This window comes from Macrosteles quadrilineatus, unplaced genomic scaffold (assembly GCF_028750875.1).
Source record: "Macrosteles quadrilineatus isolate MER2022 unplaced genomic scaffold, UCM_ALF_1.0 Scaffold_3__2_contigs__length_128488019, whole genome shotgun sequence".
Classification (NCBI taxonomy): Eukaryota; Metazoa; Arthropoda; class Insecta; order Hemiptera; family Cicadellidae; genus Macrosteles; species Macrosteles quadrilineatus.
The window spans coordinates 25,245,944-25,272,244 of record NW_026542596.1 but is presented as its reverse complement, the minus strand read 5'-3'; the positions used below and the strand labels follow the sequence as shown (position 1 = coordinate 25,272,244).

Sequence of the window (26,301 nt, the reverse complement as noted above, 5' to 3'; positions counted from 1 at the left end):
TTGAGACAGGTTCATTGCTGTTCATTGCTCAGAGTTCATGGCGGTAGCGATGGTGATGTTGGCGCAGTGATGGTTATTAAAATATGCAAATGAACGACGAGCCAGCTCGCTGCTAGCTACTGCTACTGTACTCCGGCTCAGATAAACACTTAACATAGCTGAATCTGAGATCTAACAAGAACGGAACGCTGCACAACGAAACATAAATAAACTGAAATTGATAGAGAGGAGCAATTGTTTTGGGGGGAAATAATCAATTTTCGAGATTTACGTTTATGCCCAGGTAAGTAATTTCATTTCAAGCTCCCCACCTAGCCATTAACAAGTCTTAAAACTAAATCTTACAATTGTAACAAATCTTAGAATTTTTGCTTTTGCGAACTATTACTGTTTTAACAAAATTAATGAGAGGGACTAATTTTAACGATGAATATTTCCTCCAGTTTGGAATCCAGGAAAAACCTCGTTCATTATGGCTTATGATTGAAATGTATTTATCATTGGCTGTAACAACAGACAAAAAATACTTCAACATCGGTAATTTCACATCTTATTAATTTCATTGTGGTTTCAATTATTGTTTTAAAAGCTTTCTTTTTCAGCAATTTATTTAATGTTAATATTGTATGTTAACATCTGAAATTGCCAAGTAAAAAAAATATTATTCAGAGTAAAAAATGTTTTATTAAATAGGCAAAACTTACTTCAAAACAAAGACTCATTATTCAGGTTAAATTAATACTATATAAATTAAAACTAGTTTCAAAATAATCGATGGAGAATAAATATTTACTGAAATACAAACATTTTCTTCTTTCCATACTTATTTTATAAAAGTGACTTTTGAGGTAAGTTGAGACTGAATTCAGCACTAAACTGAGTAGGCCACTGTACAGTGTATTCATGTTTGCTGTGGCGACAGTCACAAAGATACGACGTCGGTGGTGTAGAACGGAGATGAAATAAACGCCACAGTCGCAATGTACAATCTGCCAGTATCAAAGGGTTTCACGGGTTCGCTGGGTAGAGTCTAGAGTAGCCACAATTTGCACCACCCGTTGCTGCTAATGACAGCCCCGGGGTCGTTTTTGAAAGAACTCCCCCCCCCCTCACCCCAACTCTGGCATAAACTGTCCCTTTGGCTTCCCCTTTATCGGGTTTATCGTGTTGGTTAATTTCGTGACGCTTTTCATTTACGTTTAGCAGATTGTGACAAGCACATTGCGGTGATTTTTTATTTGAAGACATGTGTTGAGGTTAGTTTTAGAGAGAGAGAGAGGGGGGGGGAAGTAAGGAAAGAAACTATGACTTAAATATATAAGTAATCAAATACCGGGACACAAAGTTGTAAATAACTATACAGTTTGAACTAGAATTTCATAATCTTTGTTTGTAAATCCAAATTAAACATTTCCCAAAACGTAAAACCATATATTTATTTATTCTTACAAATCGTCACAGTCTCCGTATTGCCTGCAAGACTACGTCTTATGACATAAATTTTCATTTTAGCGAATTTCCTATAGGCAAGTAGCTATTACAGTAGGTGGCACGGTAAGACCTAGGCCCGGGACCGATTTTTTTCATTTTGATGTCCCCAGAGGCGAAAAACACCATCCATTCAAATTGTTATATATGTATATATAGATGTATATATTTGTATATATAGATATATATATATATATATATTGTTATATATGTATATATGTGTTATATATGTCCGTGAACACGATAACTTGAGCAATTGTTGTCCGATTTTAATGAAATTTGGTTTGAAGATGTAAGGCGGGATAAACTTGGATGAGTTCGCGAACCAGCATGATCGGACCTTGGGAACGGGGTTTTACAGGGGGTTTTATGAGGTAAAAATTTAGTTTTTCTTATTTTTGACTCTCAAAACACAAAATTTCCAAATTTTTCTCTAGACCTCTTTAAAGAGCTTAAAAAACAAAATAATTCAGTATATCAAAATGTTTTTGTACAGTTATTAGGTACTAATAAAATTAAAATAATTGTAGTTTTTAAATTCCCATGTTATTTTTATGGAGAATTTGGTTAAATGTTGTAGTTTGCTTGTTTATGGATATATTTTAATTAAACTTGACAAATTTATTTATTTTATACTCAGCTATTAATATTTTATCAAAATAACACTTTATTAGTTTCCTTGTAGCAGCAAACATGGGTACTCATTAAACCTAAAGTTATTTAAATAGATTTAATTAAAAATCAATTCAGACAAATGGAAATTCGCTTAGTCGGCAGGTTTGCTCTAGCGGGGGGTATTTTTTTTATATGTCGGAATATACAATGACAAAAGTAACTAAGAATAATTGTACGTGCCTTACAATTTATTAGGTATGCATCGGATTTTCAATTGCATACGGACTACGGTACATTTATAGTATTCAAACAAAGTAACAAATAACAAAACCAATAGTTCATCTAAATTCTAACGTGTTGAAACATGTTGAAAACATGAAAAATGAGAATAAGCAAGAGCAAGCAGGATTGTCATGTAAAAACAGTGATTAGTAAAAATAAAAAAAAACTTTAATTTTTCTAAGGTTGAATTATAAAGTGATTTTAACCGGTGTAAATTGTCTATAAGTTGGAATATTTTTTAACATCGCAAGCAGTAAAATCAGCAAAACCTCTGCGTGTAGTGAAACTCATCTGTCTTTCCTGACAACTTCTTATCTATCTTGACAGATGTGCGAGAGTTGTCTTATTCTACAGAGGCTATCTTTCTAACATTAGATATATCTGTAAAACAATAGTTAATGCAACAATACTAAAATAATTAGGCAAATAGACCGTAGAAAATTGTTCCAATGGAGCTTATGATATCACCAAACTCGGCTGTTCACATTTTGAGGACGATTTTGGTGTGGTTTAATCTAAATAGTTGTTGACGTTATCGTTTCGGTAATTACCGTACTTTTTATATAATTTAACCTAAAAATCCGACTAAATTTCATCGATATATTAATTTTGACGGTTTGATAAAAACAATACTTGCCAAACAGTAGGAAATAGTATATTTCGTATCAAGGGCCAAAAATGAAGTTTGACGAAGTTTTAAGTTAAGACGAAGTCAAGAACTTTAAACGATCGAGAGCTGCAAAACCCTTTCGGCTCGTTGTACGAACGCTATTTTTCACCACACTATACAAAATTGAGAAAATTTTTACAATAGGCACACTAACAGTCAACATAACTGCAACTTAAAGGTTTTGAGAAGAAATATTTAGAGGAATCAGTAAAAATAGTAATACCATAAATGGTTTCTAAACAGCGGTGACAATAAAACAAGTTTTATCCATTGCAATGTTTATGGATACAGCTTGTGTATGTTTTAAGTAAATAAGTGAACAGCTGATTTTCGGTCCCAGGGATGTAAAAACCTGCTCGGCCCCCAAATGACGACGACAGCTGGCATGGACAGCAATACGTAGCTTTCAGCTTCAGCCTCCAATTAACGTTTGTAAAACGGCAAAGAACGTCGTAATGTGGTGAAACATATAATTTATTTATTGTATATATATTCTCAATTTTGTTTAGTGTGGTGAAAAATAGCGTTTGTACCACGGGTTTTTAGTATAATATTGTAAAGCATACGGCCAATAAGGGTTGTAAATATAGTTTCGTAAAAAGGTGATCCAATATTATTCTTAATATGTCGACTATCTTAGATTAATCCTAAAGTGAAACCTGGTAGGCCTATATGCCGTTATCCTTTCTCCATGTGATCCGTGCATACCAAGTGCTCCACCACGAACAATGTAATTGATTTACTTTTGTAATAAGAACGTGCACACACAAATCGTAAGTATAGTTCTGTATTTAGTATTCTCTCCTAACAATACGCAAAGTATAACCGCCAGGTAACTCTGACAGACAACAACTCGGTAGCATGCACTGAACTTTGCTCTTAGTAGCATTTACAGATTAGTAAAACAATGTCACTAAATGCCAACTTGATTTTGATAAAAATGCTCTCGGCTCTCGATAACTTGCTAGTGTTGACATACCTCATCCTCCTGAGATGTTGCGAGTTCGGGTTCATTCTCTTCCAATTTCGTCAACAGTTTGTCCTGCAACAAACAAAATGCGTAATTTAGATAATATATCGTTACACTTACAAGGTCGTATGGTAAAAAGCATTTTTATTGAGGACTAATTCGTCCAATCAAGTTGCGGTTACCAAAACTTATATTGATTACATGATTTACTAGGTTAAAGTAATCTACAAAAGCGCAACTGGTTTAGTTAGAACTCTTGTAGTTGGTCGCCTACTTACTCTTAACATTAGATAATGTAAAGAAATAAATCTGTTTTTGGTATTTTTTCATGATGAAAGGGACTTTCGATTTTCGTTTTTAAGTCTCCTAAAATCTTAAAGTTATACACAATTTTAGTTGCAAGCACCTTACCGATGACAGTCATTCTACAACAATGATTACAATGAGGATGACTCGTATTACCATACTGTTTTCAAACTAATTTTGTTGTGTTACACATTATTTATTGCAAAGTAAAGTTGTTGCTTAAATAAATTAAATTGAACGCAATAAAGCTTTGAGTAAAAACAGGGGGCCGGCGCCACCTCCAATAACAAGAAATCTGAGCAAAGTCGTGTTTCTATTTTGGAAAGTGTCCAAAATCGAGTGTTTACAGCGGCTCGCTGATAGAACTGCATCAGATTCTGATTTAACGACAACAGCTGATTTGTGGAATCAGGGGCTGATATTACGTTATCGCAAGCTTATTTAAAGGTGGTAGTTGCCAATTTTAAGACACAGGTCTAGCTAGCCTGAAGCATTGTGAAAAACAATTTCGGGCTGTGAAAAGACACAACTGCCGGACTAAATTTGGTGTGATTATTATTGTAGTCAGATAGAGAAATTAGCATTATCTGGCTGTCTACAATGATATCAAATTGTATAATAATGTATACAAGAGCCAATATCTGTCTGAAGTAGTAATTGGTGTGGTGGTGAAATTGCGCTGCAGATTTTATAGGTTGGTGAACGTTGATTTTACGAAAGTAAATTTTATTTGTTATTCTATTTTATTTTACGAAAATACATCTGATTTTTGTAAGGGAATAATTTTTTTGAAAATCCAACTAGGTAAATGGGAAATCGCTAAGTCTGCAGGTTCGATGTGGTGGAATATTTTCATTTATCTTAGTTATAATAATAACTGAAATTCATTTTTTAATCATAATTTTTTCTACATGACAAATACAGACTAAAATAAAACGTCTTGCAGTTCAAATAGTGTGTTTTTTTAAATCCACTACATGTTTCGCCATGTTGGCATTTTCAAGTGGTACACAGAAACATTGAAACATTATACCAAAGGGCATGTTTATACCAACATTTATGAGGTATGTTTTATTTTAGTCTAGACTAAGCAGTTCAGGGGCTAAAAAAATTGAATTTGGGACAAATACAGGTCAAACAGTTTGAGTCGTAATAGAAACATTATTTCTAAACTGAAATAGCTCGCACAAAATGGAACCGACACGGTATGTGAAGGTCCCTCACGCAGTTTTAGGTCGACTATAACACCACATTTGACTATTGGCAGGATAATTCAGCGTATCCAAGGTCACCCTTTCTCCCAACAATGACACACGTTGCACATTCCTTGGGGCAAAACAGTCATTTCGCCTGAGGCTCAACATTCATAACTCTGACAATTAGGATGGTTCTCACCTTTGATTTGTTTAATCGCAGTTCTTAAACCAAATGAATAAATAATGCTAAGTATAAATTAAGTACTTATTAATTACCAGATATTACAGAACCCAACCTGGCTAACCGTGGTCTGGAAACAAATCGTATAAGAATTCAAAAGTGGAATATGCTAAAAATATCATGCTCCTTCTTTAATCTTAATTCAACATCGTGGCCCAAAAATTGATTATACTACTCTCGATTAAATCTTATCACCACTGAAAATACATCGAAATTTACACATAGATAGGCTGAACTATATACAAAATTAAAGTTCAAATATAGCACTGAGTTAGCAAAACGAATATGCAAATGCTTATTAAATGACTTGTAAATTTTTGTAGGGTCGTCTAGAAAAATTAGGAGTTAAACATAAAATTAAGATCTTAGTACTGTAGCTACGAAACAGATGTAATCACATTTCCAAATAGTCAAATTACTGAAAAAATGCCACCTTTTTAATGTCGTTATTACAACACTACAACAGTTCCGACATAACGCCAAAAGCTATTATATTCTCTTGATATTCTGACATTCCAGTGAGATCTTGTAAAAGTTGAATACTTTGTCAGAACAAATTTCATGAGGAGTGATTTGTCGTATTGGCGACCGTCCCTTACAATCTGTCAACTTACACAACTTCTTGATTAACTTCTTTTGACGAACGAACTGTTTCTTAGACGTATTTCTACGTTAGTAACAAATCATTACAGTAGTATAATTCTGATTCATTGCAGCTCTATTATCTAAGAATATATATTATATTTACTTTCATAACAAGAGATTTTTGAACTAATTAAGTTTCATCAGTGTATAGGGCAAAATATTAATGCGATAAAGGCCTGTAAAACAGAATAAAGAAAGACCGTCTCTTATGCTGTCTCTACACTGGAGAGTGAAAATAGATGAAAATGGTTAGATAATCTTAAATCACCATATACAATATTTATAGTTAGAACACAGTTTTGCTTACTGTAAATTATACACTGTGAATGTCATATAATTCGCATATATGTGATATACCTGAACAAATCTTTCATAAACTTAGCTCCGATTCTCAACCTAAATCAATAACTTGTAACTATCAACCTTGTGTTTTTCTATTAATAGCCTGTCAAAATTAATCTTTCGTGTGGAACCAATTGAACAATTGATCTGAGGCCATTAGTAGTAGAATATAAGTACAAAATTATGAACCTATACACACGAGAGAGTAAATGTCAGTTTCGAAAAATGGTAAGCATTTACTTGAAACAAAGGGTCATAGGTGTTAGTACAAGCTAATGAAGAAGTATATTCCATTTCCTTATGGGAGATGGTAACCACACCCAAAACATGTGATGAACCCATCATGAACCTACAATAGTTATTACAATATTACAGTGCTTAGAGAAATGAGGGTACAATTTCGTTAGGTTTGTTTGACGCATATGTCAAAATTTGTTTTGTCCTCCATACATACAGTTGCAAACTAACCAAAGCCATTTCCATTCTCAACTAGAATATATTATTACGGTACCTAATTAATAAATTTTAACCATTGTAAATTGAGGTTAGCGCCTTAAATTAATTGTTTGGTGAAATTAATATTAGATCGTACATTTTTCAATAGTTTAACTATCGATGTAGTTACGTAGTGATATTAATTCCATTCTAAATGTTCCTTGATACAATTACTAGTATTAATTAAACTACAGTAATATATTGCATATTTTTTATTGATCAAAGTAAGTATGTGTTTTTAAAATAATTAATTAAAAATAGTTTTATGTCCAATCCAACCGGATAAGGCACTGAACAAGCTGTGGGAAGGGGATTTTTGTACATGTCAAACCACTAGAATGGGATTTCTGTCCATGTTCGAATCCAAACAAGAGCCTCAATCATCCCCTTAATCCGACGCCGTGTGGTTTTGGAATGTCGAAATCGTATTTCTATGTCTCCAGACTCCATTGCATATAAAACCCTGATAACATAAGTAAACTTATATTGTATAAGCATAAGTCTGGCATTTGTCTGGGTTCATATCTATGAGTCGTACACCAAAAAGAGCGTAGCTCGCCAAAATATAAAATTTAGTTTTGAAGGCCCAAGGTCCTTCAAAATAAGACACAACCCTTCCTTTAACCCTTCACGAGCCTGTACGTGAAAACGTTGTAACATTTAAGGCAAGAAGCTGTAATCCTGAACACAAAATATGAACTGATTGACAACAAAGTAGGCCTATGTATGAAAAAGGTGTGTTTAGGTTATCAAGGTTTGCTTGTGTTGCAAGATTTTTTTGCAAATCAGGAATAATTTCTTCAGGAATTAACTGAGAAGCAGAATTTTTCACCATGAAATTTCTTGAACGTACAAAATGTATTAAAACAGTGACTAAGTAATGTAGAAGCTGTTTGTTGTTCGAACGAAATCAGTATATTGAACCCCTTCAGTGAATATTTCATAGTTAACCATCCACCAGCACCCCGGTTCATCCTGGTCCAATATTTTTTAGTTTATAAAAAAAATCCATTTTAATAAACACTTGCAGATGTAGAACTCTGTACACACCATGGGTGAATAAAAAGTCAAGACCCCCCCCTCTAATATTTTTCCAAGTAAATATACAGAGATATCCTTTTGGTAGTAGTGCAATCTTAGCAGGAAATTTCATTTTATGATTTTGAAATTTTTGAGTGTCCCCCCAAAAGAGGGGATTTGGGGGGCAACTCAAAAATTTTAAACGTAAACCCCCTTCGAGTGACACCTCATTTTGAAGTGTTTATAAAAACTTAAAGAATGGTGAAAACTATAGGTCGCTATCTCTTTTCTATCCAAAATGGTAGCCCGTCAAATGTTTGGAAAATCAATGGTAATTTTGGTTCGTAATTGTAATATTGGCTACCATTTTGGACAGAGAAGAGATAGCGAACTCTGGTTTTCACCATTCGTTAAGTTTTTATAAACACTTCAAAATGAGGTTTACACTTCACTCGAAGGGGGTTTACATTTAAAATTTTTGAGTTGCCCCCCAAATCCCCCCTTTTGGGGGGGACACTCAAAAATTTCAAAATCATAAAATGAAACTTCCTGCTAAGATTGCACTACTACCAAAAGGATATCTCTGTATATTTACTTGGAAAAATATTAGAGGGGGGGGGGTCTTGACTTTTTATTCACCCTGTATAACACACATATATAACTGAATGATGTTCTTTGAGTTTGACCATTAGAATCACAGACAATTTAATACTAGAATACTCAAACCGTCCCGAACGGAATGTAACACCCTAAAGTCCTTCATTCGGCATAAATAGCTTGACAACTGCACGAAATGTCCCTTATTATATTTATCTTACAAACTATCCCCCACTTCATTTTCCCACTACGGGATAGATTCCCGCAACTGTAACATTAGCTGGACCGTGACAATTGTCACCACTCCTGGCCTCGACAGTTGTGCAACCTCCGCCTCCGCCGCGTCCACACCATGGTCAGACCCGTGGACACCCGAGTCACCACCACCACGTCCAGGGGGTCGCCTCCCCGAGGGTCTTCGCCCCTACATGTTCATGTCACTGCTTCTCTGCCACACCATCAACATTTACTCTGGTAAGTTCTGCATCGGTCTGGGGTTTTTTAATTTTATTTTACGTTTTTTTAGTGAACACTATTAGCTTTTTGTCTGAATTAATAGATATAGTTTACTTATTTAGGAAAACTCCTTTTTCATAGAATGTTTTAAGCGTTTAATTGAAGACTGTAATGTACAATTACAGCATGGAGTACCTAAACGTTTCTACAACTTTGGTCTAGGATAGGTGTTTAACCAACATGTAACAATAATCGACTAATAAAAAAAAATTAAATAAGAAAACCCTAGTTGTTGAGTCATGAATTTGATTTATCTAATTTAATCGAATTCAGGTTAGACAATGGACGTTATTTAGTTGTGGTTTAGTTAAATGTGTAACAGATAACAAAAGCTAGAACTATAAAAATGTGATTATGATGCACTGAAGTCAAGTTGTACTTGAAGTAAAGATGCTCAATAAAAAGAATACACTGTGAATCAACACAATTATTGTTACCTTTTGACATAGAGAATTTTAAAAACACTCAACCAGAAAACAACATGCTAACTATAAAACTATACTAAACTAAAATGCCCAATTGTCAAGAACAAATATTTGCGCAGATCTGGAGCAATAGTGCAGAACAAAAATTAAATAAGGCACTTAATTGCACCTTTGGCTAGCAACCAATAAGTTGGTCATTGAGTTTTTCCCAATGGTATTTAATTTAAATTAATTCCCCTATTTATTTTGGAAATCATGTATAAAGATTCGTATACTGTTTTTAAATTGATCAAGTACTGTATGGGCTGTTCTTAAAAAGTGCGTTTTTTAATTTAGGTTAAATCCAGTATAAAATGTATATCTAAATACAATATTTTGGCTAACACTTCTTAAGTTGTAGCATTGTAACTACTTCATTATAACTAAACTATACTTACTACTATTTCTGGGATTTTTTGTCTACGGCCAGAAATCTCCATAGACCAAGAACTTTAATTACAATGCAGAAATTGGTAAACTATAACCTACAGTATTGCGAAGAAGCAGAAAACAACAAAAAACCAATTATGGTAATATTTTGATTTTATAAAATTAAATTGCTCAACTAGTTGATACTCGTAAGTTGGTCATGTAAATATGCCTATTAAACTTACAAGTTTGCTAAATATTCTACCGTACCTAATCCCAAACAGTAGAAATCACATTTATGATAATAGCTCACATCAATATACATTCTGTAAAACTGGATTGGATTAACGTAGATTAAAAAGGATTTCTTCAAATCTTTGCTGCCAAATCTTAATTACATCAATCAGTAAGATTAGCTTATCAATTTGCGAAATCGGTTCTTTAAGGACTTGCCAAAAAAGATTTTACAGACAACAGTATTGACACTTATCCATCAATAATAATGGTTATTTGTTTAGAGTTCTCGTAGTATCGACTTTTAAAATATATTTCCTTTTCCCTTCTTGATGCGACAACTGCGCTAAATGTCTTCTACTTCTCTGAATCACAACATAAATTGACTAACAGTTTTCAAACACGCCATTTTCTCACCGCTGTTTTAAACAACATTATTTCGAAACAACTACTGGTAATTGTATCCAACATTTCAAAACTGTTGATTGTCCTTGGACTTTCGATTGCAGCTATATATTCTACTGTTCATTATACAATATACATACACCCTATTAAAAATCTCCAAATTTTCTGCATTTACCTTTGACGTGGTTAAAAATTTAAAAATATCCAACCAAATTTTTATAACTTATGGAAATTTTCTTGAATTGGCTTTCCTATGACATGAGTATGAAAATCGATGTTTTCAAAATACAGGGTGTATGTTGAAGGGCCTGTAGAACTGGTCAACAGATATCAATAAGCACATGCTAACAGACATAGTACTTAACGATAAACCAATTAATCCCAGGGGTATTAAACATTCATTGATAAAATGAACAGAGATCTCTAGACATTTAGCTCAGTAGCTTAGTAGTTTTATCGTTCGTCACTTATCAGGGAGTTCCGGTCCTAAGCTAAAGACAATATTTAGATTTGTCAAGAATGGGCCCAGCTGACCTTGAACACTAGGCTTTTAACATATGGTCCTGGCTCAAACCAGCTGGTCTTAGTCTGTTATAATAATTGATGCACTGTGGATGCGATGCTACCTGGTGTGGATTAACGTCCGCACTAGTGAGTACTACGACTATCCGCAGTACTATCCTAATAATTAGACTAATTCGTTAATTACGAGGAAAAAATGTGGTTCGGATTCCACAATAAACTGTAGGTCCCTTAGTTGCCATTAGCTGTATGGGCTATTAATTAACAGCTGTGTCTAAGGAACATGTCGGCCTTAGTCACTAACAAGACTACAAGATCGCGCCACTCATCCTACACTCATCCTTCACTCATATTTGGGTTAAAATACGCACGTAGTGGCGTCCCCATCATAAATCATTGATAATTGATTCATTATCTAATCCACTGAATACGCATTCTTCATTTATATTGACATAAAAACACCCACTCTGGAGTGTAGTATTGTCTATGTAATTTAATCATGTAACAATAGACTCAATAGACACTGACTATAGGAAACCAATTAAAACAAACATAAATTAGTCTACTGTTTTTAACACAATTGCACGATTACGATTAGATATCAATACTTTGAGTATACACGATGTTTATGTATATAATAACCAGTTCTTCTTAGGAAAACCATCTTTAAACAGTAATTCTACCACAGTAAAATCAACCTTTCTAAGGAACAGTAGTTTTTCCACTACACTGACTACTTCGCAACTAGAAGGGATGAGATAAGAAGTAAAATCAGCAGGAAGCACAGTCTATTGACGGTGGAAAGCTATTGACAAACAACTGTACAATTGACCGCTGTCTCCAAACAGCTGATTGTATTGTAAGACATCTGGCTTATCAGCAGCTGACTCAGCAGATAATCTCAGTTGATCTTGCTGAATTCCAAATTTATTGTATGGATGGTAATAAAAAGGGGTTTGGGTCTCTGAAGACTGTATTTACACAACTATGCAGCAATGTTCTAATAGATTTTTTCTGAGAAATATAGTAGGGAAATACTATAATTTTAAATAGGATAGTAGTAGTAGGATTTTAACATGGTAAATTATTTCCAATGATAATGATAAATGTTCTTTTTATTTTCACGAGGAAACTTAATGCATAGTATAAGCTTACTGTAACTCAATGGGGTTGTATAGTATGTCTTGAGAATGATACTCATTACTTCGTTAATAAGAGAAAACTTTAACATAGCATTGTAAGTATAACTACTCCAAACCCAACATTTTTTATACTACAATGGATAAGTATGTCCAAGCACATAATCCTACAAGCTCCGAGTTGCAGGGTTTTAAATTTCCTCCAAAGTTAATCAGTAAAAGCGTAACATTTTGCCCATCTCCTTGATGGCTTACATCAAATCTTTGACGTATAAATAGAACCATTTTGAAATAACAAGAGGGAATGTTTAACTATAGTTTATGTCATTACTTCATTTCCCTTATTCTACTATCTGTAATTTGACGATTGCATTATTATTGTTTGCAGCTTCGGGACCTCTCGCCCTGTCTGTTGTTCCCAGAGGCTCTTGTCCTCTTTGCTGTTCCGCGGACTTACGCCGAGACGTGTCCTTCCTGCTTTTTACAAGGTAATTATCGACAAAAGTGTGTCTGTGTAGCTGAGTGGAGGTCGCCGGACTCTGCAGAAAATTCAGTAGCTTTTTGATGGTCCGAATCTCAGCCCCACTTTTCTTGGTCATTAAGCTTTTAATAAATAATCCTGGCTAAACACACAATTGTTCTTAGCTAGTAACTAATATATACTATACAAGGCATTTTACATCCACCCTTGTCCACATCTTAATTGGTAATTATTTCTAAACATAGTCCCTACTACAAACGTTGAGTTAGTCATAGGGAATCAACAAACGTGTTTACCTTTGTTTGTCTGTTAAAAGATGTTTTCGGAAATATTTTTTGACACCTATGGTGGTGCTTATTACGATTTTAGGTGTTAATTCTATTCTTCCAGTTATGTAAAAATGAACGAATATCAGTATTTCATTACCTGATTCTAATGAAGACATCAAAATAAGCCATTGCTTGTGGCCCCTAAAGGATGAATGCAAATCATTTAGAGAAGCTGCATTACATTTAATTCAAAACAAAAAATCAAGAGGAATAATAATGCCATTGTCTCACGCAATACGTATACAAAATATTTACTTAATGCGTTTTAGTGAAGAACGTTTTTGGTTAACCAGTTATCTTTTAATCTGAATAGTGAACTGTGAAAGTACAAAGTGTCATTTGTGCAAGTCACTATTTTAGATTCTGCCACTTCAGTCCCTTCGTTTTGGGAATAGATAACAAAGTCAGATAAAACGAGAAAGTACCAAATTCAGATTCTACGTTCTCTTTATATCCATTCATTTGTCCCCACTATACTGTATTCGACCTTGCTTTGAGCGAAATCTCACTTTCTTTTACAAGCTTCAACAAATCCCCTTTGGGATTTAAAATGCGTTAATTTTTTGTCTTGAAAACCAAATTAATCATTCAGAGGTGATAATTTTAATTGTGAGTTTCAAGATGTTAAAACACTCGTTTGGGAGACTTGTAACACATCCATACGAAATGCCGTAATATATAACATATAATTTAAAAGTTGCTAAAATATATAGTTCCAATATTAATATTATGCAAACAATCATTTACTAAAAAGCTAGCAAATGAAACCCAGAGGAACAAACTTACGATTTACTGTTTACTGGAAAAAAAACCCTTTTTCTCATCTTTCAGGTTTAACTAACTACAATAAAGATTATTAGTCCATGGAAATATGTATTACCGTTTTTTAAGCTAACCCAGGTGTCCGTGTTTAGGGGTTTTAAAACAAAATACTGCATGACTACCCGCTTCATAGATTGTATTAAAACTTTGTACGATTGCTCGTGACGTCCTCAGGTCCAACCCCCATCACGGCCAGCGTCTGTACATTGACGGCTACCGTGAGTTGTCCAGATCGTTCCTTAGACGGAACTCCTCCACTGTCTTCTACATCCACGGGTTCACCGAGACGTCGCGAAGTCGCAGCTCTCAGACCATCAAAACCGGTAAGTGGTAAGTGGTGAGGTTCTGAGAAAAATTGCGCTTTGTATTGGGAAGTTAATTAATTTATCTCTACTGCTATTTTATGTTTCATTAGAATTTTGGATTCTACTTGTGTTTCTTTCGTCAGATGATTCGTCGTCGGACGTATTTACGATTTTTGTACGGTGTTGTCCAAATCCTGGTCTTGAGCCATTTAACATCAAACTTTTGTTGAGAAAATAAAAAAATCTTTGCCCAATGACGAATGACATCTTAGTTAAGAAACGATCTGCTAACCATCCATGGTCTCAGATTTAAAAGTCGACTGTAATTTGTAATTTGACTAATCGGACGCCTTTATGCATATGAGAACCAAGTGCCAAATTATAAAAAAATTAGCTGGTGCTGCCATCTTGAAGAACATACCAGAATCTATACCCAGAAAAATTCCCATAGTTGTATGACTTTTGACAGAATTATAAAAAATAATATAAACAAATCGTGTTTCTCTATGTGGGATAGTCTATTTTGCAATACGGAACCAAGCGCCAACAATTTTCATCATCCATCATAGTAAAGGCGACCTATACTATTCCTTTCTCTGTGTGGGATAATCTATTTTGCATTAGAGAACCATATGTCAAAATTCTATTCACTACAATTTGTAAACACAACCTAAAATAACCAATAATTTATATTATGCATAAAGGAACCAAGGAACCATGCATGAGGAACCAAGCGCCATTTGGGCTGTATCATTGTATGTAACTATTGAAACATTCACAAATAAGCGTAAAAGAACCAAGCGCCATTTTTCCTTATATCAGCAACAAAAACATAAATAATTTGTAGTTCTCTTGATAAATAATTACATATATCATAACTACACACATCTAAACCATTTTTGATGGGTTTGGGTTTTTTTTATAATTTAGGACCCAGGTTAAACTTTGACTCTTAATTTCTCATTTTCACATCTGCGTCGCTTGGTTCCCTTATGCATAAAGGCGTCTACTTATTCCTTAAAGAATATATTTCTGGTAAATGTGAGAAAAAATACGTAAAATAAAATTTTATTATTCCTAATGTCTTTATACCATCGATATGTTGTTTCTAAAACATTTTGTTTCTGACACACACGCCCTCATGCATCGAGATTAGAATAGTAAAATGATTGTGTTACACTAGTTGGATTACTTTGACTTTCAGACTTTAAACTCCTTTAATTTAAGAAATAAAGTCGTACTACTGATAATAAATCGGAGTTTTGTCCTGCATGAAGTACTGTAGTACTAGTTTGCAACATGTGTCAAATTGCAAAAAAATAAATAAAATAAAATAAAAATACAGTATGTCTAACTAAAGTAGGTAACAATGAGTAAATATAAATAGTAAATATACAGGGTGGTAAAAAAGTCCCTGGACAGTTAAATATTTTAAAAAATAATGAAGATAGAGCTACAATACTTGGTACAAAGTTACAGGGCATAAAACTCTATTTTAACACATATTCAGTGATCCAATAACTCTTCAGGGGGACGGCCCACAAGGAGTCGGAAGAAAATCTTAAATGGAAGCATAGGTCAATATGCACATCAAATTAAAGGTCTTCACTTGTAGATTACGATGCCGCAAATTCAAGCTAAAAAAAATGCCTGAGTAAAAAATGGCAGTCGTTCAAAGATTCAAAATGGCGATTCAAGAAATCTTTGAACATCTGCCATTTTGCGCTGGATCAACCTTTTGAAGTGCGGTTTGCGGCATTGTATTCTACTAAAAAAGACCTTTAATTTGATGTGCATATTGACCTATGCTTCCATTTAAGATTTTCTTCCGACTCCTTGTGGGCCGTCCCCCTGAAGAGTTATTGGATCACTGAATATGTGTTAAAATAGAGTTTTATGCCCTGTAACTTTGTACCAAGTATTGTAGCTCTATCTTCATTATTTTTTAAAATATTTAACTGTCCAGGGACTTTTTTACCATCCTGTATAAATAGTGAAAGAAATTATAAAAATTTATTGAGCGTTTCAAGCCATCTATATTGCTATCCTGTATGTGATTATGGTAAAAGCGTAAATATGATGGTTTTACTTTTGAGGGTTTATAGCTACACTTTAAACAATCAGAAATTAAAATTACAGCACTCATTGAGTTTCTATTCAAATTAATTTTTGAAACGTGATTAACAAAAGAGAAATATTACAGTATAACTTTGACTATGTAAGAGACAGTACACAAATGTAATTAGGTGGCAAAATCAAATATTTAAAAGAAGAATGCCCTGATTTAGAAAGATAATTCAATAGCATTGTATTTTCATTGCAATATGTAACTGATGACAGAGTTTTGAAAGTAGCAATCTTTTATTACAATCTGTACAACTTGTCATTACATAACGACAATGTACATTACAAATGTATTACAAATGTATTACAATGTATTACAAATGTGACATTGGATCTGCGGGATCACACGCAATCACAAACACAATAATGAAATGATTCATTTACAAGCAATGAAATGACAATTTGCAATCATTTGTATTTATAAAAGTACTATGTGTATTATTTATTTGAACCGTTAATGTTAATTTGAGTTAAAATGTCTATTTCCTAAACTTTCCAGATGAACTTTGACAATAATTATCGATTAATTTAATTCTGAAAGCATAAGTTTGTTAACCAGAGCAAATGTTGTAAAGTATGACTGTTGACTGGCTTTTGACTGAAACAAGCAAAGTTAACAATAATGTGTTAAGTTCACACAACAAAAATGATTGAAGGAAAAGCCAGTGCGCTAGTGCTCACCTGACAAAAGTTACCTGAGATTCCTGAGAAAAATCAATAGTTTGATGGCTTAAAACTGGGCCCATATTATGTCTTTGATCTTTGGGCTTTTCTGAGCTGCAACCACGAATACTGTATTCGTGGGCACAACTTAGGCACTTAATCACTGGTCCCACTTAAGGTCACTTAATCAATGGTCTAGGCTGAAGAAAAAAGTGAAATTAGTTAATAACGAAGCTACAGGTCTCTCACTACATTCTACACTCATCTTGCATTCAAAAGTAGCTTTAATCAGCTCTCCGAAGCATGTAACTCTTGAACAAAGCAATTAAGAACTGATGACAGGTACTGTATAGCCTATAGTTGAAATACGCATATAGTTGGTGTTGTTGTCTCAAATAATGATAATAACACCAAGTTTTCCTGATGTTTATCCATGCTTTGCTCCTTTCCTCAGCATTTCTACAGAGGGGTGACTACAACGTGATCCTGGTGGATTGGTCACCCCTATCCGCTGCTCCGTGGTACCGCCCGGCCGCCCAGAACGCCCGCCCCGTAGGTCTGCACCTCGCTAGGTTCGTGCACTTCCTCCACCGCAGCGCCGTCCCCGTCCACCACATGCACGTCGTGGGCTTCAGTCTGGGGGCCGAGGTGGCGGGGTTTGCAGGCAAAGCGCTGCATGACCTGCGACTACCGAGGATCACGGGTGAGAGGGTTGGAGGAGTTTTCAGTTGATAAAATAAAGATTTGCAACTTGTTTAAAATTGATTTTGATTAATACATAATAATTCCTAAGTTCAAATTGTATTTTTATGATAAACATTTCGTCTGTGTTATATTTCGACCGTCATCGTCTATGTCATTCTCAATGTTTCGTATAGTTTGATTTCTCACACCAACGATTGCAATCACTGATCTTGTTTTAAAATAAATCTTCCCGTAATCATTTGCATCAATTTTGATGATTCCTTTTTCCACTGTCAAGTAGTCACTATACAAATTGGTATTGTACTTATAAGTATTGAATCCACTGTATTCCTACTGTATTAAGATACGTAATTCATTTACATTTATTCATATCCATTAAAACTCGTACTTAACACAAACATATATGGTTTAGGAATTCGATGAAGATGGTAATAATGGAAAGAATGTCAACACAGGTGCATGCTGTAACCACAACTAATTGCAGATTCCCTCTTTTCCCTAGTCCATAAATCTGTTCTGATACAAGCACTACTTCCTTGTCAACATCCTGAATTTTTCCTCACTGGTAGGCATAGTAAAGTTTACAAAAGGATGTGTGATTTTAAGTTGCAAAAAATACAATCCTGGTGTAAATTTTAATTTCCCACTGACGTTAGGTCTGGACCCGGCCTACCCGCTGTATCGCATGGCAGGGTGGAGAGGTCACCTGACCGCTACGGACGCCAGGTTTGTGGACGTCATCCACACGGACGGAGGAGTATTCGGGTTCCGGAGACCCCTCGGACACGTGGACTTCTACCCCAACGGCGGCATCCCCTTCCAGCCTGGGTGTACCTTCATAGAACTACTGGGCAAGATGAACCTCCGAGGCTATGGTAAGACTCCATACTAGTGATTTACATCTACATTATGATGTGATGCAATCTTCAACAATCAATCCTAACAACAATTTAACTATTATTGATGATTACAATAAATTCTTCATATTCTACTATGGTAATGTTAAACGTTACTGGTGATGAAAAGAAGTGTGAAGGGATTACAGTATAGATTTACTTATTTTCAACATACCACTTTTACACTAAGCATTTCAATCATTAAATACATACGCCTTTTTTAGATCGTCTGTTATTGAAAATACGAATATGACTCTTTTTACCAGGCATCATAGAATATACATAGTGAAGATGTGTTGAAGATGCGTGTTCCACTCTTATCTTGTAGTCGAATAGACACAGTGAAATCACCTTATTATTATTATATCTTTCCACAATTGAGCTTAATATCCTGGGTACAACTAGCACTCTCCTAACATTCTATCATGGTTTCCTAGTACCCATTTAACCTTTTTTCATTTTGCCTGACTAAAAATTGATTCCTAAAGCTTTCAAACGTGTCTTGGCCTTTTCCTACTTCGTTCTCAACGTCGCTCACTGTTCCTCCTAAATCACTCCTACTACTTCCTACTTGATAACATACTCGTTTTGTCAATAATGCTCCGTGTTTCAGTTGCCTGTAGCCACAACAGAGCATGGGCTTACTTCGCCGAGTCTATTTTGGATCCTTTCGCCTTCCCAGCTGTCCGTTGTCCGTCCTTCGGGTCGTACAAGATGGGCATGTGCCACCACGGTCCTCCACTACAGTATATGGGGGTGGCTGCTGATCCAAGGTACTCGCCCTCAGTGCTAGTGTTAAAAAATGCCAACTAGTATTTTCAGAGGGAGGGAATTTTTCCTTCAATCAGCCACTTACTAATCTCACTGGACACTATTTAATAGGACTGTCATTATGTCTAATTATCTCACTATGTCTAATTTGGACGACGCTATATTTTACTTACTTGGCCAATTAAGGACGATGAATTTGAATACAGGGCGAGGCAATGAAAGCGCCCCAATTTATAAATAGTACAAACTCAATAATATTCACCCTATATAATATAAATGAATAGCACATCAAAACACAGCTTATCTTTTGCCATTTTAACTTAGCGAAGTCGTTTATTCCATTTCTTGAAAACAAAATCCTGCAAGTGACGTCCTTGTCCTACTTAACATTCTTTTTTAGTCCCTTGAAAACTCCTTTAAATACTCCTCCAGCATTTCTTCGGGAATCACTTTAGTTTTGGACAGTTCTAGCTTCGGTTCAAGCGAATCTGTAGGGCGACTTTGAAAAACCTCGAACTTCAGAGTAAAGTAGCTTATCAGAACCCCCCACCCCCCCCCCCAAAAAAAAGAGCGTAAAGCTTTCAACACAAAAAGCTTCCTGGCAAATCTCTTTGGACTTCGAGTTACTGCGACTCGCAGTCTTTCAAAATTTGCTGGTGTACAAAGAGTTTTGCGGCACCCACCGATTATTTTTAAAGTTTAAGCTGTTATCCTAAATAATTTTACCCAGTTTACTATTGTTTTCCAATCTGGAACAGTTATTGGAATTGGATTCATGTTGATTGGATTGGAATTGGAATTTGGATTCATGTTGACCAAGGATGGAATGTGGTCCAAACAATCTCTGGGTTCTCGCACAAGAATCACTACTGTACTTTAAAAATAGGTTTCCACACCAAAATCTCAGTGTTAATAGCCTCGGGCATAATGTTTACTAAAATGGCATTGTTTAATTGACGTTATAAGCACAGTTTTTCATTCATTGTTGCTTTACTTATAGTGAGACAACGAAAGAAAATTGGGGGGCTCTTCTTGCCTCACCCTGTAAAAATTATACTTCAGATCGGACCTTTATACGTATTGAATCGTATTGTACTCATTTAAAGGTAAACAGCATTAAAAATAATGAGCACCTTAACTAAAACCAAATAAATAATAAGAATTAAAATTGCTATGGGGTTGCTTCAGATTTGAAAGATCAAAATTAACCCAACGTGAAATACCCTTTCACGATAATTACCCATTCACCTAGTATCTAAAACGGCGAAATAAAAGTTTGCACAGATTGCTCAGATAAATGTTCAACAATTTAACTAGGTACTTGACTATAAGTACTACAGAATGTATTTAACCGTTTATTTTGACTCAATAAACCCTTAGTTGGATTTAAATCCATGTACTTTCATTTTTCGTGTACTTAAGAGAATATATTATGAATATATTACTTATCTGGGTTCACTTAAACAATGACATATGTTCTGTGAAATTGTACTACTTAATTAATTTTGTCTATGGTACAAATTGTATAAATTGTATATAAACAATTTAAAAAATAAGGATTGCTCATTCGATTACAAGACATGTCCTTCAAGATATATCCTTCAAACAATACTTGGTCTTATATTTGTTGTGTAAGCGATTTTAGTTAAAATGCAAGTAATTTTTCGGTCGTTCAACCCATTTCTCTCTCTCACCCCCACTTCTCCCACAAATAGTTCTGGTGACTGATGATACAACGTAATCATCTCCAATGGAGTTTGATTGATTATTTCAAGCATTCCTTGCTACAAGTAATTTACCATATTTTGTCATGTAGATTAATTGTCGAGATTTAGATCAATACTGTATAATTAGGGCTAAAAAGTATGTAGCAATAGTTATATTCGTAAATCCAAGAAACACACAATTTTAAGAAATAAAATGTTACTATATTTTTTTAATTTGTGTTTCAGACAGGAGGGGAAGTTTTACCTGAGCACGAGGGATGAACCACCCTACAGTTTGAGAAAAGTTAGGTGGAAGGGATGAATGTTGAAATATCTCGTAAAACTACTGTCTTTCAATTGTATTTTAAATAAGTGTATTTTTTTACTACTTTTTAACTATACTCCATCCTTTACTATTGTATTCATTTCAATCCTACATCCTTTAGATGTCTTACATCCTCAGTTTATAGATAGATGTGGAAAACGTAGTTTTATCTACCAACCGACATAAATTATTTGAAGAAATAACAAAGACTCATGATTTATATTTCTGAGGATACAAATTTATTTCCTTTTTTGTGTTCTTATTTCATAAATTGATCAACTATCCAATTGATGAAGACATCGCAAAACAATAACTACGAAATCAACCATTAACTTTTGCTGGAGTGCATCGGCAATTAACTAATCCTCATAAGTCCTTAACGTTAACTCCTTTCAAGGACTTCATCGGTAGATTATCAGTATAGTATTGTGTTTATTGCAGTTTTTACAGTTAAACGTCGTAAATTAAGGATTTGATTATGCAAAAAATTAATTATCTATGACCATAGGGTAACTAAATTCAGTAACTGATTCCACCAAATGTTTTAATCGTAATACATTACTATAGTTGTATTTTATTTTCGGTTTTATTTGTGATACAGTTGATATTATTTACGGCTTCAGAATTACCTAATTGAATATATGGAGTGTACATTAAGAAATTAATAAAATAAGTTTTTATTACTTTTTTACAAATTATTTTAAATGTAGACGATAATTTGTATCAAATAAAGTAATGTGAAATGTTCCCCATATTTAAATGGTAAAATTGAGTAAATTAATGTTTATCAAAAACTTTTAAAAATACTAAGATGACTTATTTGTTAAAAACTACAAACGCATGTTTAAAAACAGTGTTATCAATAGTACAAAATACTATAAAATCACGTTCTCATGCTCAGATGGTTTGTATTAGGATCTCGCTAAACTCTGAGAAAATCACACCCGTGTTGAACTATAAAGGAATTTGCCGCGCGAAAGTGCTTAAAGAGCGGCGTCGGGCCATTTGATGTGGCTCAGCAGCTGGTTTAGTGGAGGGGGTAGGTTGTGACGTCACATAAGTAGGGGTTGTGGTGGGGGAGGGGTACATCTCCGCAACATGGTGCAGCCTCCCCTCTGGACGCGTGCCATGTACACCATAACCTCCCATAAACGTATATTGATTGTACTAGTCGCGTAAAACAGCATACCTACTAATATTATAGCCTAAGTGAGAAAGTTTGGATGTATGGGTGTTTGTGACAAGTAAACGCAAAAAAATACCAAATCTACAGGGTTTAAATTTGGTATGATGATAGTTCACATTCCCGATTGACATAAAAAACATATTCTTCTCAAAAATCCTTTCGGGCTCCGCCCCAGTGGCTCTGAAATTTCCCATGTTAACCTTATGAGTATTCATACCTAGGGACCGAGCTTTGCTCGGGGAAAACCATTAGTTTACTTAAATATTATAGGATTGGAAAATTACTTACGAGAAACCGAAGTCTTTTGAGAAGAGTCATTTGTCACTCAGAACGGAGTCACTAACACAAGCTAACACAGGTCTAAATACACAATGTTTTGGCTACCTCCTTCCATAGCTCACATTTATCCATTTTCAGGTGTTCATCAGAATCTAACATAGACATGTTGTGAGTTAGTGTTTATCTAAGCCTGTGGCACGTTCTACACCTTATGTAAGGGTAAGCTACTGTCCAACCCTCTTGTTACCATTTAACATCGACCTTTTGTTAGATAGCATTACCAATTGATAGTCAGGATGGCTGAATAAAAATGGCATCTGGGTCCAGTAAGTATCTCGCCTGTCATGAAACCTTACCTTTATATTTGAAGGCGAACATTCTAACCACTTGGTTACACAGACAATTTAAAAATAATAAAACCAACATGAAAAAATAAAATCACAAAATAAGTTACTAACATCTAACTGTCTTGTATCGTATCACAACATTGCTTTTGTGAGTTGACGCACTGTTGTTAACTTCATATTACGTTGTACCTCTAAAACACAACGCTATGTACAGAACATTTAATAACATTAGAATGTTATAATAGGGGCTGAAGCATTCTGGAAAATTTATTTGAAACGTTACATAAAAAAGATGTAGGCCTAACTTGTTATGAAGAGATCTAGTGATATTTGTAATATGGGTTGTAAGTTTAAGCATAGTTCGTAAATTTGTTCCATACGGTATTATTATCTGATAAGGTTTGCATAAAGGGCGTTTCTAGAAAATTAGGTTATTACAAAATGTAGGTGTGAGTAATTGGACAATAACTTGGAGATGCTCAAAGTACTGAATATCCTGAAACAGTGAAATTGTTTATTGTACAGTGAAAATACTAGACATCTGTTCAATCAGTCATAAAATTGGAATTATTATTAGTTTTAATGATTTCATATTTTATACACATAATTATAAAAATCCTTTTCACCCAAGCTTAGGGCGTAATATTACCAATTGATCGGGCAAAACTTTTCTGACGTATATTTCATACAGTGGCAAGCCTAATCCTCTATCAAATACGTCATTGAATTTTAAATCTGTCTAACTATTCATTATTTTATATTATTACTCACATTATTATGAAAATAGTGTTCTCTAACGCCAACAATGCCAAGATATGCCAACACTTCATTCAGTAATCAAAACAGCGTGTTTGAATGTATTTGATAGCAGTTTTAAACGACCACGCACGACATTCCAGATTCAGTTAAACATTTTGCCAGTGGGTTGTCCAGCTTACAGCGCCTTGTAAACAAGTTGCGACCTAATTTTTCAGTCACGCAAATACTGCCGCCATGTCATGTAAGATTATACAGTGCGCTAGAATCTTTCTTTTAACACCAGCAGTGACAGGTAGCATACATTCTCTTTTTATCATAGACAGAATTCAATCATACGTTCAAGCTCTCTGTATGATTTCAATAACGTAAATTGTGTATATCTACTTTATAACGTGTAACTTAATTGTTGTATGGAAGGATACACAAATAACTAACCGATATGTGTAAAATACATTCCTATTCTCCATTTGGTTGTTTTAGCTTTGAAGCAAATAAGATTTTTAAATGCAATACAAATTTAAACCGTATTTCAAACCTTAACATACGACATACCATATTAAACTATTCTACCAGAAGCAAGCAAGCACACTTTACGGTAGTGTATGTCATAAAATAGTAACGTGTACACATGGTTTTCACTTTGTTTATAGAAATAAATAATCTATTAGCTTCCCCGTTCGTAGCAATGATGTACAGTATAAGCGTAAAATTACAGGCCTTGAAAACTTCTAGTTTTATCAATTATCACTTTCGAGTGCTGAATAATTTATGTAATCAATGTAATTGTTATTTTAATACCATTGACTAATTGCCTGTTACAATAGTCAAAGGTAAAATGCCTAAGGGAATATGTTTTATCTATTGTAATCCATAAACTTATATCATAGGTGTTAGTTGTGCATAATATTTCTACCGAATGTGTTATTTATCCGTGAGATAGTGTAAGAAAAGTAGGATGAATTTCAGAAATTGCAAATGTATACATAATTTCCTACAAAAGCTGTATACAATTAATGTATACATAAGCTTCACATGGTTACATTGAAAACCCGGAGACTACGTGTTTGAAATATTTAATTGTAATAGAAGCAACCACTAGGGATTTAGTAAAAGTTGTATGCATATTATTACAATATTTGCATTGTCCACCAAAGATCGAAAAACACAATTCTTGGTATACAAACTGTTGATACACGTTCAATTGTGTTGATATGTATAAACATGCATGCACTGGCAATGACGTGTGTAACATATAGCAAGTTACTCCATAGAGTTAATACAAATTCAGCTCGCCAGATGTGTGTTGATGGTGTGTGGAGTGTGGAGTGTAGGGCAGCGAGCAGTTGAGGTTTTTGTAACAAATTACCCTCTTTACCACATTCCACCACATTTTACCCTCTCGTGTATCTTCTGAACGTTGATGATCCTCCACACATGTTCACTACTGTACGTGATGGAGTTGTGGGTGTCAATACTCATTACTTAGATTTATGTTTTTAATCTGCTAAAACAACGACCTCATTTCACATTGCTTGGTAGAGTTTATTTAAAAATATTTCCTTTCCATTCTGAATCATTTAAGTAAATGTTCTACAACATTTCCTAATTTTTGCATACGCTAATAGATACAGTTATTTGGAAATCTTTCATTTTAACTCAAGCACCAAAATTGCATAAGGTAACACGACATAATTGTCTACTCTTTAGGATAAAGAGAGTCTATGCTAAAATTATGCTTTTGTATCACCTATTTTGACCTATGGTGTGTTGTTGTATGACATGTGTGTATCCACAATTCAAAAATATCCGCTCATCAGTAGTGCAGGACAACGTATTTTTAGCTAACATAAGAGTATTTGATAACATTGTGAAAATATTAGAGTTGATTTGTTCTAGTTTGTTTTCTGTTCTTCTTTACTATCCTATACATAATGATTCTATACATTTAAATCCACCACTGTAGCCAATACAACCCGTACTACATCTGAGAAGAAATGTATAATTATTTACCGAAATACATAAGATATCAGGAAAAAATCTAACAAAGAATAATTGCAAAAATGTTTTCTATAGACTTCAATACGTTA

At 34.3% G+C, this 26,301-nt stretch overlaps 1 protein-coding gene across 1 annotated transcript in view; it reads right to left on the bottom strand.

Moving 5' to 3' along the window:
* Positions 1-26,301, bottom strand: part of LOC128989577 (uncharacterized) — a 67,476-nt gene that overhangs the window by 20,930 nt on the left and 20,245 nt on the right. Inside the window, exon 3 of the mRNA XM_054411488.1 lies at positions 4,035-4,097. Within this exon, the coding sequence (XP_054267463.1) occupies positions 4,035-4,097 (63 nt within the window). The remainder of the gene's footprint in view (positions 1-4,034; positions 4,098-26,301) is intronic.